General features: G+C 43.6%; 1 protein-coding gene across 2 annotated transcripts in view; it reads right to left on the bottom strand.

Annotated features, from left to right (window-relative positions):
- The window catches only part of NGEF (neuronal guanine nucleotide exchange factor), a 35,349-nt gene that overhangs the window by 4,514 nt on the left and 13,848 nt on the right, over positions 1-16,987 (bottom strand). For both annotated transcript variants that reach the window (XM_054282331.1, XM_054282332.1), the window contains 7 exons: positions 12,396-12,670; positions 7,906-8,066; positions 7,613-7,765; positions 5,496-5,625; positions 4,680-4,754; positions 2,667-2,756; positions 914-1,077 (listed from right to left, as the gene is read on the bottom strand). In XM_054282331.1, the coding sequence (XP_054138306.1) occupies positions 914-1,077; positions 2,667-2,756; positions 4,680-4,754; positions 5,496-5,625; positions 7,613-7,765; positions 7,906-8,066; positions 12,396-12,670 (1,048 nt within the window). The remainder of the gene's footprint in view (positions 1-913; positions 1,078-2,666; positions 2,757-4,679; positions 4,755-5,495; positions 5,626-7,612; positions 7,766-7,905; positions 8,067-12,395; positions 12,671-16,987) is intronic.

The raw sequence follows: 16,987 nt of genomic DNA on the forward strand, positions 1-16,987 counted from the left end.
CTGCATGGAAAGAGGAGAAAAGGTGTCCTGCTGTGGGATGGGATGAGCGTGTGGCTATAAAAACCCACTGCAAAGCAAGGAACCCTCTCTGTACTCTGCCCTGGGCAGCCCTCATGGCTTGGAACAAGTTGCTTGCTCTGTCTGAGCTCCCCACGTCCAAAACACAGATGGCGCTCCCTCAAAGGGGATTGTGAGGCTTAATTCATTCCTATTTATGAAGTGCCTCTGTGTTTTCTGGATACAAGTTGCCACAGAAGCAAAACATTTCCCAGCGTACAGACACCGCGGCGACACGTTCATTAGGAACAGTGGACGGGCAAGATGCTCCCTACCAGTGGGTCTAATCATGCCACAAAGGGCGTGCTGTTCTCTGCTGCTGTGTTTCACCAGCATCTGCTTGCACAAGACACAGTTCTCAGCACAACAACATCCTCCTCAGGCAGGTTACACCATGTCAAATAGAAGCACTGGCCTCGGGTCAAAATTTATACCCCTCCCTGCTACTCTGACTTTCTAGTTGGCATTTTTACAGTTGTAACTGACTAAATCTGAGCTGTTCTTCAGGAAGTGATGAGTCAAAAATCACTTCTTGACAGTGTAACTCACTAGCCAATGTAACTCACTTCCACCCTGCAGAAACTGCTGGATGCATAGTCACCCTGCTGACAGATCTGCCCTGGGATCTGTTAAACTCCTGTTGGCCATGAATTTTCAGCTGGAGAGAGCTGTGCCACCCATGAAGAGTCAGCTGTGCTCAAAGGTATGGTGACTACTGGAGGGAGGTGTACGTGTCAGGCCAAGGGATGTGCCTGTGCCTGAGGGACAGGATGGGGTCACAGCATGACAGGTTGGATAAAACTGGGGCAATGGAACTAATGAAGTATCCTGTGTACCACCTGAATTTTGCACTCACCCTGGAATTTGCCGGCAAATCACCAGCAGATCGTTGAAAAGGAACAGATAGATTTCTCTGAAGAGTTTCTTAGTGCGAAGAGTTCGTGATGTCTTTGGACCATTCATTTGCTGCAGTTCCCCCTGCTTCAGCAGCCAGCGGGAGTGAGAGATGATGGGTACAGACTAGAAGGGAGGAAAAGATGGCAAAGTTTAGGAAAGCAGCCAAACCCCATGGATTCAAGTAGTTATGATGCTGAAAGCACCAAGAGATGCAAAAGGAAGGGTGGTGAACTCCCACAACTTGCACTGCAGAGGCTGGAGCAGAGCTGCAAGGAGAGGGCAGTGTGCTCTGCCATGCACACAGCCCAGCACAGCATGACAGAGGTTGGATAGGGGTACAGCAGGAGCCTGGGGATGGACAGATATTTAAGGATGGCAATGCTAGAGTGCCAAGTACCGGAATGAAAGAACAGCCTATGCCCTGATCTCTCTCTGAGAGATCCTGTCACGTGGGCTGAACTTTCCTAAACAGTAAGACTGACTTTTAAAACCACAGATTTGGCCTTTTGGCTACAAAAAAACAAGGTTAAACAGGTTTCCTCTGGTTGGGTCTGTCCCTGTCAGGTGGAGATACTGTTCATGCACCTACCACAGCATTTCTGCTGGAGTTTCAACACATATTGTCCTAAAACCAAGAAGCCCAGAACAAAGCACATCTTGCACTAGAAGAATACCACACTTCCAAATGACTGAAATATTGAAAAATACCTGTATAACTGTCACTCTTTCTACCTTCACTCCCAGTGCTCATCACATGGATGGTGGTACAATCTATCTTTTCAACTCCTTGCACTCTTCCCAGAAGAGCCCCACCCATGCCAGGTCCCAAGGCAGATCTGCTCCAGAGATGAACCAGCTCCTGTCTGTCATTACAGCCTCAGCTTTACAACACGTGAAGACAACTGTGTAGCCTCCCTAATCTACTACTGTCCTGTGGACTGTGGTCTAGCCCTGGCACACTGGTAAAATGCTCTATAAAAACCAATTTTTTTCATTTTTGTTGTTCACGTACATAAAAAGATTGCTTGGAAGCTGAATATGATCCTTACAGTTTGTGGAGCAGACAGACCTGAGAAGCTTCTCTATAGCATTTAAGAAAAGAACTGACAACTTTATACTCAGCACTGGAATTGAATGGTATATATCTGAGATATATATATTATTGTGTTTATATATATATAAAACTATATAGTTAGATATACCACCTGGTATATATAACTGAGATCTGATCAGATACCCCTAAATATTGATGTAGTAATTCCCTCAGTGGAGCTGAAACAGATCAGCAGCAGGTATTTAGAGACTGTACACAATGCATAAATACAGAAATTAATCAAAATGGTGGGGCAGTCTTTGTCAGGGTATTTTTCAGTTTTAAAGTGTTTTGCTTTGTAGCTTTCATTGACCTTTAACATATTTTGTATGTAAAATAACAGCTGAAAGCTGACCTGCATTTTGAAGGGAGGTAAGAGGGAAGAGCCAGACCTGAGTGCTGGAGCAGGAGCACAGTGCACAGGAGAGGTGATGCCAAGGTGTCCCAAGTGTGTATGTGCACATCACACCGGCCTTGGTGCTGCCCCAGCCTCTGCAGCAGGTGTGCACTGAGCACACACAGAGGTGCTGTGCCTGCAGCAGCCCCTTTGGACAGGACCCTTTGGAGGCTGTCTGCAATGTGCAGACAGTGAACAAAAGTGTCCAGCCTGTGCTTATACCTTGATCTTGAATTCTAGTTTCTTCTGGATGCTGATCATCTGCTCTGTTCGGCTCATCTTCCGGACACCTTCATTACATGCTTTCACCACCTGGGAAAAGAGAGCACAAGGTTTGTCTCTGCTGGTCTTAAGCAGGTAAGTGATGATGGACAGCATGAAAAGGCTTGACCACAATCAGGTAAGTGACCTGCTGTAACAAGAATTGACAAAGCCGAGTTCTTTTATCAGCACTGTGGGTGCATGAAAAGAGAAGGGCAAAAAAACCCCAAAACCTGAGCAACCAAAAAGCTCCCAAACATCCAGAAGGTGTTACAGGTGGAAACTGACTGTCAGAGGACATATTAGGTGGCTACATTCAGTTACTGAACCAGACAGTATAAAGCAGTGCTTCTGGTTGCACAGCAAAATGAACAGCTTGTTTTCCAGAATCTGACACATCATATATTTCATTTTCCCTGTTCCCAACACTTGGAATGAGGTACATTTCCAGTATCATCTTCAAGGAGAGAATGAAGCCAAACATCTTTTTTTCAAGAATGCAGATGCTGTAGTTCTGCCAAACAGGACTAGATGCCAGGGCTATGAAATATCCTAGGGAAAGAGACATTCATCATACAGAGCCCAGCTGTGTTCTGAGTACAAAATTTTAACTGAAAAACCACAACCAACGTGCAAGCACTATGCTGTTACAGGGACCTTAACCTAGATGCCACTGCCTGTTTCATAAGGAGCAACTCTCTTGAGAACTGGCTAGGTAGAAAAATTGCATTGGAGAACAAGCTCCACTTTGTGCTCTGTTTCTGCTATTTAAAATCCAACAGAATACCAGTAACTGAAACTGTGATCATCTCTTGCCTCTCAAATAGAAAGAGAGAAAACAAATGTACAGAAAAAGTAAGCATCAGATGGTCTGTTGTGTGCCTGTACCTAGCTGGATATTAGGTATCAGCTTAAACACTTAGAGATAAATGTTTAACTGTGCAAAAGAATTAGTAAACTGATCATGTGAGTCACTGATGACTGAATACAAACCCAGCATTTTTCCATCAGTGGCTATAGTCATCTGCATGCTACAGGAACAGTCTTCCTCAGGCTACTGAGTAATGGAAAAATAATTGGCTACCAGATGTGTCAAGAGGGATTCTGCAAATACTAACTCAGTGCAGAACATCCTTAATTTATAAAGTCCCTGTATTTATCCCTAGTGATCTCCAAGCATACAGTTCCTATACTGGTTCAGGGCAAATCCAAGAGCCTGCTCTGTTCTAGTGCTTCAGTCAGAGACTGCAGGCCCATCCTCAGGCTGATGTTCTAGCACAGTTTTCAACTTCAAATACTTGTGTTGAACTGCAAGACTCAGGAGATGTTCCAAGCTTCTGATGGTGAAGGGTTCAAACACTGTCCCAGCCCATGTAGCTGCCAGCTATGTCTAGACCATTCAGAAATGGAATTATCCTGTCAAACCATATCAGGAACATTCCAGATGGGAAACATCCCACTGCCTTCGTGGGGTTTTGTACCCATCAGTAACTAGCACAACTGAACACCACACCTACCTACCAGCTTCAGGGAAGAGGGCTAAAAGCTGGCTTGTGTACTTCATTAGGAAGCTGTTATTCTAGGTCAGAAGAAAAAGTGTGCTGTGTTGGAGGAGCCTGACAGAGTTGTACTGTGCACACACCTCTCAGTCAGATCCATCACCTTCAGCTGTCTGAAAACCCTTTTGTGTTCTTGGAGACTCTAAAGGAAAACATTCTCTGCCCTTTCCTATGGCAGAAACAGACATCTATTGTTAGCAAGGGATTCGCTGTCACTGACATCTATGTGCAAGTAGAGTAGTCCATCCTTCAGACTTTAGGGAAAAACCTCTTGAAACACAGTGACAGAATTCTAAGAAACTGCTCCCAGACAGAATGTCGTCTGCAGGGGATTTTTACAGGGGGGTGTGTGTGTGTGTGAAATGAGCATGGTGATTTAACCTTAATGGCCCTCCATTAACTAATTCAAACTTACTGTTTCCAGTTCTTTATGTGCATCCAGGGCAGTGGATTCCCTGTCAGATTTCTCCTCCACTTTCTTCAAAATATTCTGCAGGGGAGAAAAGGCTGTGTTAATGCTGATCCCAACGTGAGAGCACAGAAAGGTAAAGTTTGCCAGCCTACAAATTACTTCTGGCCATCAGCCTAATTACAGCAAAGGTGACACAGTACAATGACTCTCACCTCTTAGTTCCCCTTTCTCATTAAAACCTCTTCCCATCTGACCTTATATCTAAGAGAAATATAACAGGTAGGTTCTTATTTTATAAAAATAAATTAATAAATAACTAGACCTAGCACTAATAGACAGTGTTATTGGTAATCCCAGTGGGATAAGACCATTTGGGACTGAGCTGTTTCCTCATCCCTAGAAGCATATTCTCCAGCAGTGTTTAGATAAGGTGGCAAAGCACTGGCTGACTGGTCCAAGCCATCATGGTGTAGCATCCCTGTGTCATCCATCTGCTCTGCATGTGTGTGTCACCATCCTAACCATCAGGCAGCTGGATTAATGGACTGCTGCTACCCCTTCTGGCAGCTTGACAAAGCTCCTCCTCAACTCTCATCCAGTAAAAGCTATCTGGCAAATTCAACACTAACTCAGGGATGGACTCTGAGGGACTGAAATCCTTTTCCCATAGTTGTGGTGAATGTCTGACTCTGTGGAAAGGCTTCATCCAGTTCTAGGGTCACTGTGGCTGTATCTAAGCCCCATTCACAGCTGCTGGAAAGGAAAATTCCAGGAGTGATCCAGAAGTCCTTTGTGAGAGAGAGAAGAGCAAAACTTTACCTGCACCAGCAGCTTGAGTCGAGTGATTCTTTGAAATGGCAGAATCAGGAAGGAAGAAAAGGACAGGCCTTTGCACTTGGGATCCAGCTCCAGCTGTGAGATCACTTCCCGAAAGGCTGGTTTGTCCTGGCTGAGAGGAGAGACAGAGAAGCTGAGAACTTTGAGTGCTACCCTGCCTGGGACTCTGGCATATGGCTGGTGACCCAAAAGCAGCTTGGTCCCAGAGACAGCATCTGCCTGGTCTCTCCCAATAAGACAGAAGAGGGAAGGAGGGGACTGAATGCCTTTGGGTGTATTTTAGTTTAAATCTAAAACTATAAATAGTGTTGGGGGAGGGAAAAAATAGACTTCTAATGTACAAGCCACAGCAGTGCTCACATGTGTTCATATGTAGCTCAGCAGCATACACTGCGTGTGTAGGTGTATGTGAATGGGGTATGTGTCCAAGTAAATGAGTCAGAGGCATAATTATATATTTTTACACAGTTGGAACTCTGTGATAAGGTGAAATTCACACAGTCATAAGAACAAGACAAGCCACAAAGTAGCTCAAGCTTGAATATTCCTTGCTGCTTAGCTAGAGGATGGAAATCATAATCTGGCCTGAGAAGGGCAGAGGCCATGGCTGGGCCTTCCCTGATGATGTTTGCAGGACATGAGGGCAGAGCTGGGCCACAGACACAGCTGTGCAGAGCCGAGTGGTCCTGGCTGCCACAGGCAGACAAAGCTTCCTGGCAGCCATGGACTGAGTGAACCTGAGCACGGCTTGTGCTGCTGGAGTCGTGGCTAGTTTTGGAAACAGCATGGATGCAAAGAGGTTGGTAACTGTGCAAAACCTGTCTGTACTGGGTGTTCCTTTCACAACATGTGAAAGAAGCCATTGGCAGAGTTCCTCCTTGCTGCAGCAGGTACCTGTCTGGCAGGGTGACTCACGGCAGAATGGAACTGCATGTGTCTGAGGAACAGCGAAATGGGGGAAACTGTGACACACCTCAGGCTTTGAGTTCAGCCAAGTGTTGCAAAATTCCTGTGCTAGCTGGGAGCCTGGGGAAGGGAGTCAGCTCTTTTCAACATGCTTTATGTATTCCTGCAGACAAAAATGCTGCCCTCTGAATTCACATTTAGGAATATCTCATCTCCAACAGGTCCCTTTCAAGCTCAAGTAACCCAGCCTATTGCTGCTTTGTTTCTAAGTGTTTAGTTAATGACTGTAGGCAAATTCTTTCTGCAGCTGTATTGCTCACCTGTGACTGAAGGAAACCCTGTGGTACCCTCCTTTTGGAGAGAACAGCAGGCCAAGCTCAATTAAGGCCCCTTAAAATATTTTTCCCTCAAAAGTTAGAGAGCAGAGAAATGAAAGGACTAAACGTTGTTACTCTTGCCTGAACCAGCAGATGCTATAGAAGAAAATACACTGCAGCATGTGCAATAGGCTGTCCTGAAAGAATCCAGGACATTGTAACTAGAGAAAAATTGATTCTTCTCCTCTCAAAGACAAGCTTGTAGGACACTCGTTGTTTTGAGCTTGTATCAGAGAATTCCTACTGGACCAAAAGACTGGCTACACTTGAAAAATACTACAAAAATATGTAGGATTATATCCTCAGGCCTAGATCTGTGTGTGTAACAGTAGAATGTGAAGAAAATAGCTTTTTAAATTTTTTTTCTTCTTTTAAGAAAATCCTGTTGTTCTGAAAAAGAATAGTTATGAAATTGGGAAAAATCTAATGCCTTGCTGAGAAGGTTGGGAAAAGCAGTGGCTGTTGTTCTCATCAGAGATCTGTATTATGTTCTTGGCCTTCCATCTCTTGCCTCTACTTGCAGGTTAAAAATACATGCATTACACAAGCATGTACATGGCCCTGCACGCACCATAAATATTTCCTGCAGTTGAGAAATGCTGGCTTTGAGTTTACTTGCCATGTTACCTGCATCAACTAATCCTTACTATAAAGCCTTTAATTGTGTTTTCTTTTTACAGATGCAGTGAGAAATCATGAAGAGGGAAACCCCATTTCTGTGCTATCTAGCCGTTTCTCATAAATACCAAATTTTCAGCTAAATTTGTAGCTTGTGCAATTTTACAAAATAGTGCAGCAACAAGCACTAGAACTCACAGGAGCTGCTTGTAGGTTCTCTCCTGGTAGGTCTGGTTGGAGACGTAGGTGATGTACACAGAGAAGTGATTAACCGTGTGCTGGTAGACAATATCACACACGTCCGAGATCACAATGTTCTCCTCCACTCGCTGCTCAAGGTCCAACAGGAAGCTAAATGAGAAAGTCAGCACCCATATTAATTGTGACCTATCTCTCCCAGGCAATTCCCAGGAGAAGTCAGCTCCTCCATCCCTCTCCAACTGCAGTTACCTAAAGCTGCTGCTTTCAGTGCCACTCAGCAGCCAACTTACCGCTCGCTGACAGCCATGACATCCAGCACGTTGGAGAACAGGATGTGTGCCTCAGACTGGTGTAAGATCTTTTTCAGACGCTCATTCTCCATGAAGTGAGACACCAGCAGATTCAGACTCTTGTAATATGATGCTTCTGAAGTAACCAGCTCAAACATGGCCTGGGGGAGAATCCCAAAGAAAGAAGTCAGAGGTACCTTCTACTTCTACAGAGCATTACACTGGGCAATAATGAGAACATCTGTGCTGCACAGCCACGGACCTTGCACCCACCCTGCAGGCCCAGGCTGCAGGGAGAGGTAAGCCCACAATGCATTTCCCATGTTTTGTGAGGAGACAGTGAGTTAGTCAGGGAAGTCTTCCTCCCACAACCATCAGCCCTGACCTAGAGGAAATACAGCTGTTACTGTCCAAGTGAGACCCCCTGGTCAGCCCTGGCCATACATTTTTCTGCCCCAATTCACAACACAACAGGACAAGATACAGTAGTGCCTAACTACTATCAGAAATCATAAATAATCTCCAAATTTCAGCCTTTGCTTATCCTGTTAGAAGAGAAAACCCTGGAGCAAAGCCTGGTTTCCTCAGGCCAAGGATGTGATCTGTGGAAGCAGAATGGCAAATTGATGGTTTCGTTCAGAGATAAAAATCAGTTTAATGAGATGTAGATATAAAGTCTTCTACCTATTGCAAGTGCTGCAGGGACATTCCACTATTACCACTCAGAGATCCCTTACTCTCTGGGGGAGTGTATGTTGTCTCTGTTCAGAAGTAGATACAAAAGGTGTTTATTTACACAACTACTGTATCCGTTAGTTGAAGTAAGATTAACTGAAGACTTTCACAGAGGTTCAACACAATGCTGTTAAATCCTTCAGGCATCTCTTGATGAAGGGGTGCCTTGGGTTCCTTGTCCTGGGGCCCATGGTCCACACTGCCATTACTAAGAGAGGCAGTTGGTGGTTCAGTGAAAGTTTTGCTCCCTTGAATCTAAAGCTGCTTCAATGCTCCCCTTGTTCCCACAGCTCCTCTGTTGCACCCTGCTGAGGGGGGGGCTGGCCAGGCAGAGCGGGTGTCAGAGCTCAGGGACTGGTTCTCAGTGGCTGCTGGGGCACAGCTAAAGTTGAGGAGGTCATATGGAGCCACAGGTACATGCAGTGGTTTTTGTGATGTGTACACAGAGAAATATGCTCTAAATTAGCTGGGGGTCCGTCTTGTGGCTTGCTTGTTGTCTGTTTTTTCTCTTTAAAGAAATTATTTGGATTTTTTCACTGATCAGTTTTTGGCCTTTTCCTGGAAATATCACTGCATCACATAAGAACTCGAGGTAGAGACCTGGGTTGTGTCCCTGACACTGTACTGCACTCCAAGATCTGGGTGAATGGGTTCAGAAGGAGGGACTGTTACTCAACCCAGAGCTGCTAAAACAGCAGTTAGTCGAAGTGACATTTCAGCACTTTGCAGGGATGGCAGCCTAGGAAATATTCCCAGTGGGCACCCAAGTCCAACAAGTGGTTTCCTGCACCAGAGGAGGAGATTGTGCCTGCACAGCCCCCAGAAGGGAGACAGAGCAAAGGGTGTCTATAAAGATGAACTTAGTGACCATGGAACAGACAGTGTTTAAGAAGTAAGAGAACACTGGATTTTTTTCAAGGCCAGATTCCTAATGAGAAAAGTGCAGGACTATCTGCTCATCTTTTCCCAGAAGCTTTACCCAGGCACTGGGTGAACCTGTGAGAGAACCTCTCTCTTTCTGCACGACCGGCTTAGTCCTAAATGTAACTTTTACAGCTTTACCTGTACCTTTTTTTTTTGATAAATGAGAGAGGTAGAAATAGGCAAAGATATACAGGATGTGTTAGGATAGCCTATCCCTTCCAGGTATCCTGGAGATTGACACCTCCAATCATTTTGCACTGCAGCTTTCCAGAGACTCCAAGTCAGGATTTTTTTCTGCCAAGTCTGACTGCAGAATCTGTGTTTGCTGTTTGCTGTAGTGGAGGGTGCCACACCTGCAAGGGCAGGTCCAGAATGCAGGCTATACTAAAGAAATAATGAAATCCATAGTGATAATATCTGTATTGTTTGTTCCAATGGGGACAATAAAAAAAAATCACTTTCCATGATACTTTTCAAGCATCCACTCCTCTTCCAGTCAAGTTTCTTGTTTTGATGCTTGAAAATCTTTTTTTAATCTTGCATTGATAAGCTGCTCAGTAATTTCCATCATTGCCACTAATGAATACCAGATTTCTCTTCCTGTTCTAGCCTTTCACCTGAAGATTATTTCAGATAACCAACTTTTTCTCTGACTGTTTAAGCCCTGCTCTGTCACAGCTCTGGTGGTGTTCCCTTCCTCAGCTATGAAGCAGGGTGTTCAACTTTCTTTCCATTTGTGTACCAGTACTTCTCCCTATGATCAAAATAATGCTTTTGCTCCACCTTTCCTGGCTGAAGACATGCAAGCTTTTCTAGCCCCTGTGTCTACTACAGCTTTGAAGATAAAATGGGTCAGAAAATACAGTTTTGTCCTTAAGATATTTACTCCAGAATTTCTGCTGTCCTGTACTTCAGGAAAACTTCTCCAATTCTCCTTTATGAAGCTGAACATTTTACATTTACTAACTTAAGCCCTCATGTACAGTTCACTCTCACAGTTCACATCCAACATGAATAGAATTCCAGAACTGCAGGAGCAAGTAGTGCTTGCTTACAGCAAGGCTGAATTCAACATAATCTCTTCAATACCTTCAGTGATTTCTCTAGCCCTCCTTGTTTTCTGACCTTGATTCTCCTCACAAAGCAACTTCTCCACTCTATCTGTTCAATGTTCAGCCAATTTCACAGCTTTCTGGCTTGGAGCAATTTTATAATCTCTTAGTGTGCTAATCCCAGGACAAGCAGGAAGAAAATTTCAGGTCTGATAAACTAACAGTGGAGAAGGCACAGCACTTCTTTATGACAGCACTGTCCCATTCTCCAACTGCTTTATTTCTCTTGTTATTTTAACAGAAAGAAGAAAATTGAGCACACTTAATATGGAGGTTTAGCAGCACCAAGATTTTTTTCCCAAAACCACATACAGGTAACAAATGTAACTTAACAGAAATGACAAGTTTTGAAATCTATAATGCACGCTTTTAAGCAAAATATTTCTCCATAAAAATTCTTCATTTTGAAGCAAAAATAAAAATAAAAGCCTGTAATTTTTCAGATGCCAGATTGTGTTTGTCATGCTGGCACTTGGAAGTACCGTGTTTTGCCAGGTAAACAGAGCAAATCCAAATAACCAGTGCAGAAGAAGAACATGGAGAAAAAACCAAATTATTTCATTCACCTTCAGCCCTAACCCTGATACACTAACAGCCTGTGCTTGCTAGCCCAAACTACTGTATGTAAACACCAGTCTGCTCCACTAAGGGTGTGAATAACACTGCCCTTGGAGTGCACAAGATGAACTTTCCAGTGTCACAGTCAAGTTCCAGCCCTAGCCAGGACTGTCACTGTGTGCACAAGGTTCTCCTCAGCGTGGGTTATGGAAGTCTAACTGAAGTTAGGAGGGACTGCTTACACCCTGAGATGTTCTTCAGCACTTTGGGTACAGTCCCATGAGCCAGGGCTAAGCAGATCCACTGCCACACCCATCCCACCATCTCATCAGAGGCAATCCTGGTGCAGGAGTACAGCTGGACTTGTGGGTTAGAGCCTTGTACCACAACGCAAACCACACATTAACAGGGTTTGCCCTCTCCACTGCTGGCTATAAATGCAGTGCTATGCAGTGACAAAGAGCACTCACACTCCCCATGATACCCAAAATAGCAACCAGCTGTAAATTGTGGGGCAACTGATGTTGTCATCACTTGTGACAGCTACCCCCACCTACTCCTTTCAGTCCTGTAAGTCACAGCACATGGCTCTAAAATAGTGATGTCACTGCACTGCATAGCTAAATGCAAATATACCTGTCATTATTTTTTACTGTTTGCAATAGACTCCAAGTAGCAACAATTAAATATAAGGATGTTTATCAATCTCTATCTCTTCTATTTCTACTATGTCAGTTATTCAAAGCCTTACAGTTAATGGTTGAATTCTTCTAAGAATTCTGGTGGAAAGGTATGGGTCCTGATAGTTAATTCGGAAAAGGATTAATGTGCTCTGGAACCGATGGCTCTTTTGTAAAAACCTCCTAATATCTCTCTTCTTTTGTAAGTTGCTCCTAACACCAAATCAGAAAAGGGAAAAGAAGTTCCTTTTGCTACAGAAACATCCAGCAGCAGTAGCATACAGAAAAATGTCTGCAGTTTCACAATAAACAATGAGTGGTACATTAACCAGTGTACCTCAGAAAGTACTCAACAGGACAAGGCTTGTCTGCGACTGCTGTGAAGCTTTTAGTTTTTAAATCTTCATCATGTGGCCTAATTAAATTTCCATTTTTTAAGCAGCAACACGATTAAGAAACATTCTTAATACTCCTTCATTACCTCCTGCAGTTTGATCTCATCTGGTTGGAGGATGCTGAGGACACCACTGTTCTGGACCTCAGGAAGATCCTGCCATAAGTTGAACCTGGAGTTGGAATTTCTCAGCAAATTGATTTGTGGTGGAGCTTTGTTTTCAGTTGTACTTGTGGACTCTGCTTCAGACGGGGTTTCCTCACTGGGTGAAGTTTCCTCAGGGTCTGTCTGTGAATCTTGCAATCGCCTGGTTTCAATCTCCTCGCGCGTAGATTTATCTCGGTATTCCTGGTACAGGAGGCCTAGGAAGGAACACAGCAGGTCTGAGAGGCTGCGACTGAACGAGATTGTGGGAAAAGACAGTTGCTTTGCTTTAGTTCACCTCAGCAGAGGTGAGAGATGTGCCTTCCACGCAGAGTGAAAAGCCTGTTATGGTATTCCTACTTCAGCCAGAAGTGGAAGCTACAAATGAAAGGCCATTTCTAAATCTAAAATGTTAAAAATCTGCTCTCACAAAACATTTAGTAACACAGGCAGATGAATCCATCATCACTCAGAAGACATAAAAGAACCGACTTGTCAAGCTTTTAAATGTCTTTTAAACCTTGATTTTCTCTGTTATATTACTACGTTACAAGTTATATAGGTTGATGTCTATGTTTAAGTGTGTGTCTGGAAAAGTCATACTGCACACATTGAAATTATTTCAAAAGGAGCAATTTGATGGCCACAAAAATCCTTAATGAGGAAACACTGAGCTGCTGTTACTGGCATTGGACAGGTGAAGCTTTGGGACAACTAGCTGCAGTTACTACAACTAGCTACAGGTTTGTTTTGGTATGGACTTCATGGTTAGCCTTGGACATGTTGCTAATGTCCTGCTGTTTTCTTTCTTAGTTTCTATGATGCTTGAAGATGCAAAATTAATATCTAAAAGGTACCTATTTGCTACAGGACTAAGGAACTGAGTTCACACTATGGGGCAGCACATCAATGACACCAGGTGTCTTCCAAGTTTCAATTACTAACTTTGGGAGAAGATGAAATTGCACTGGATTTGCCTCCACTCTGGTATCAACTGACAGCATGGAAAAGGTAGGAATCCTGAAGTTCAATCTTTAGAACATCCTTTGTCTCTCTGAGGGCTTTCAAACTGTCCCATTTTTCTTTCTGAACCATCTGTAGGACCCAGAATTTTAATTGCTTGAATATAAAATGTAATTTAGAAGACATGTAAAGGCAGGAGAGCATGAGCACACTGAGTCACTTTCCTCCCTTAATGAAATTGAAGAAGCACAATTTATATTATCTCCCTTGGTTTATACTTGAATAGCAGTGTAACATGAATGAATAAAGAGAAAAGCCTTTGATGTTAAAAAAACCATGCTAAATAATTAATTTTGTCTGAATCATTAGGGGCTAAAATTTATCTGGTCACATGTATTCATGATATTTGATCTGACATTCTGTGTGCAATAAGGTGAGAGACAATGGGATTAAAAGTTTGTCTAAAGTAGGCAGAAATGTAGATGTTGCCATCTATATAATCTCTGGACCAGTTTCAATGAGGCTGTGTACCAGTCAGTGCTAAAACTATACAGGAAATATGCTGGGGAAAGGTCCAGGAATAAGCACAGGATTACTGCAGTCTGCGAGTGTGTCCTGCTATCTGTTCTTCCTGGAAAGATGTTCAACACCAGACTAAAATAGCAGTAAGGGTAGCTGTGCCTAGGAAACCATAGAGTCTTCTGTTAGCTTCCTACACAGTGCTGAGCAGAGGAGACTTCCCCTGAAGTTTTGCATGCTGCTGCCACTTATGTAATTTCTCTGCGTCAACTAGGTTTATCTGGCTTTCCTAAGCATTTCAGGCTGTTTTTCACCATCAGGGAGGGTGCTGAGGCTGTAGCAGGGTGGAAGTGCTCCTTCAGTATGTAGCAGAGAGACTGCTAAATTGGAGCTGCTTTTGGTGGCACTGATCCGTATGGCCAGCCTGTGCTCGAGGGCTCTGGGTTCTTTTTGCCCCATAGAGAGCAGGACAAGCTGGGAAGCAACATCCTGCAGCAGCGTGGGCAGTGCTTGACTCAAGGGAAAACACGCTGGGAAACTGAAGCATAATCTATTTTACTCAAATTGGAGATAATTATACTTGCAGTGTTTGACTGCAGGTATACAGCCATGTTGTGCTGCTGGCTCTGCCTTGCAAGTCAGAGGATGCTTTGTGTAAGGGGGATTTAGGGTCCCTCATGCAAATCTGAAGAGCAGCCCTTTTTAAAAGATCCTCAAGACTATTTGTCTCTTGCCTTTAAGGAAATAAGATGCAGACAATCAAAGTTGGTTTTGTTTCCAGGTTCTCTGACTGACCAGGTAAGAGCTATGGAGCTGTCAGTGGCAGGCAAAGCAAATACAGGCATGGAAAGATCTGACTGATGGAAAGCATCCACCATCAGAATTCAATTGGAAATGACAGCAAGAGAGACTGCTTGAAGCTCTACCAACTCTAAGAGAGCAATATGAGGAGAAAGCAGAAAGGTGGTACAGAGGAAAGATAAAAGACAGGTAGATGTGTAGGCAAAAGAGTAGGAAGAAATAAGGAGGGTGTGCTAGCAAGGATAAAAGATATCCCTGCTGTCTTGGTCCTAAGGGTCTACTCATATGTTGGCAAAGAGGTTACAATGGGTAGAAAAACTACGAAAAAAAGAGGGAGAGAAGCTATGCCAAGGCCTTGTCCAGATGGAACAAGAGACGATCACAGCACAGGAGGGGTAACAGATGCAAGGTCAAGGTACAAGGTTTTGACATGTTGAAAGGAGACAATACATGTAGGAACTTACAGAATGTGTATAAAAAAAGCTGAGATCAATAGCTGAATGTGACTCATGATATAATTATTTAGTAAATGTTTACATTTAGTAAGGGAGCAAGTACAAAATGTCAGAGACCTGCATAAGCTCCCTCCATTACTTAATGTCCCAGCTGTCCTCACTGTGACCTGGCTAACGGTTAACCCTGTGGTCAGAGCATGAGTTTGGTGTTATCTGTTGGCTTAAGTGTTTAAGACTGATCTTCATAAGGCATGTTTACATAATTTTTATAGTACGTAACAGACACTTCCTTTTTTGTTTATTCCATTTAATTTTGCTGTCACAGTCTCCCTTCCCAGCTCTCTTAAAAGCTGGGAAGGGAATTGAAAAACTAGTTACTAATTGTGGAAATCCTTGCCTTAGAGAGTTAGCAGCGCTCTTAAAGCAAACGTTATTGCATTGAAAGCTATGTAAAATCCCAGGAGGCACAGAGAGGTTTTCTCTGAAATTCTCTGCTCCAGTTTCAGGCAAAGAGTCCACTAATGTCTCAGGAGGGAGGGAAGGAATGAGTGAGCTCCAGCGATTTGATGTTACATCTCTGGTGGGGTAAAGATAACACCTTAGATTGTCAAAACCCAGTCTCCTCCATAAAAGTGCAACACAATTGCAGTTACACTGATGTGTGCAGAGTTTTGCACAGCTTCCCTCTGATACACAGCACATAAAAATATATATGAAAATAGCAACTGGGTTGCTCTGAACTCCTGCTGGTTTCAGTATTTTTATCTCACCTCTGAGGTGCACAGTCCCAGTAAACTGACAGTGTTTTGACACAGCTCCCTTGGTAGGTTAGTATCTACACAGCCAAAACCCGGTAACAGATCTGGCAACACTCACACAAATTGTTCACCACTTTCCTCCAGGAGGCCCCAAACTCAGCTGGTTTGTCTGACAGATGCTAGCAGGCTGCTGGTTTCACACCAGCCTCCTTCTCCAGCATTGTGCCAGAGGCATCAGGTGTACCAAGAATCAGCCTTGCATGCCACAACCTGACACCAAACAGCAGAGACAGCCTAAGAAGCCTTCTCATTTCTGCCAGGGAGGCTTGCCATGCTGCTTGTGAGTTGTATGTTCCATTTTCCCATGCTAAGTGCTGCATTCCTGCCCTCTAGATTCAAGTATGTTGATTCTATTTCCTGAAACTGAGCAGGAGTGTTTAAAAACAAAGCTTCTATATTCCCACCATACAACCTGCCTCAGGATGGGATTTAGCTTTGCTGTTGATGAAATTCCTCTGAGGAACGTCACAATTCTGATGTGGGAAAGCAAGAAACAAGCTGTGGAGGTTCTCTCCCCATCCCACAAAAGATAAAGATAAAAAAGAAAAGAAAATACCATAAAAGCAAATGCTTAACAGTCCTCTCCTCCATAGTCACCCAGATAACCTCAACTTTGCCTTTTTAGAGACCACAAAGGACAAAATAACTTATTCTTGTGTTCAAAGTGCTATGCCAGTGGCTGTTACACTGAATAGATGCAGAACCTGGTGCATGCAACTAATGTCCAACAGGATGGGTGAAAAAAATACTTTAGTCTTATGCCTTCTGGAGTGCAAAATCATATTTTAGTAGAAAGTTTGGGGTAGCCTTAATGATTAATTGTTTCGTAATGACAAGAATAATCATTATTTATGAACAAGGTTAGGCTGTTATGCGATAGCATTAATCCACTGCCGGGAAACGTGCAAACCTGATGACCCCAAAGACCTCAAAAAGCCACGTTAAGGACGGTGAGAGGGTTCCCAGCAAGGTCAGGGAG

Source organism: Melozone crissalis, unplaced genomic scaffold, assembly GCF_028551555.1.
Source record: "Melozone crissalis strain CALT ecotype California unplaced genomic scaffold, PUWL_Pcris_2 ptg000034l_1, whole genome shotgun sequence".
NCBI lineage: Eukaryota > Metazoa > Chordata > Aves > Passeriformes > Passerellidae > Melozone > Melozone crissalis.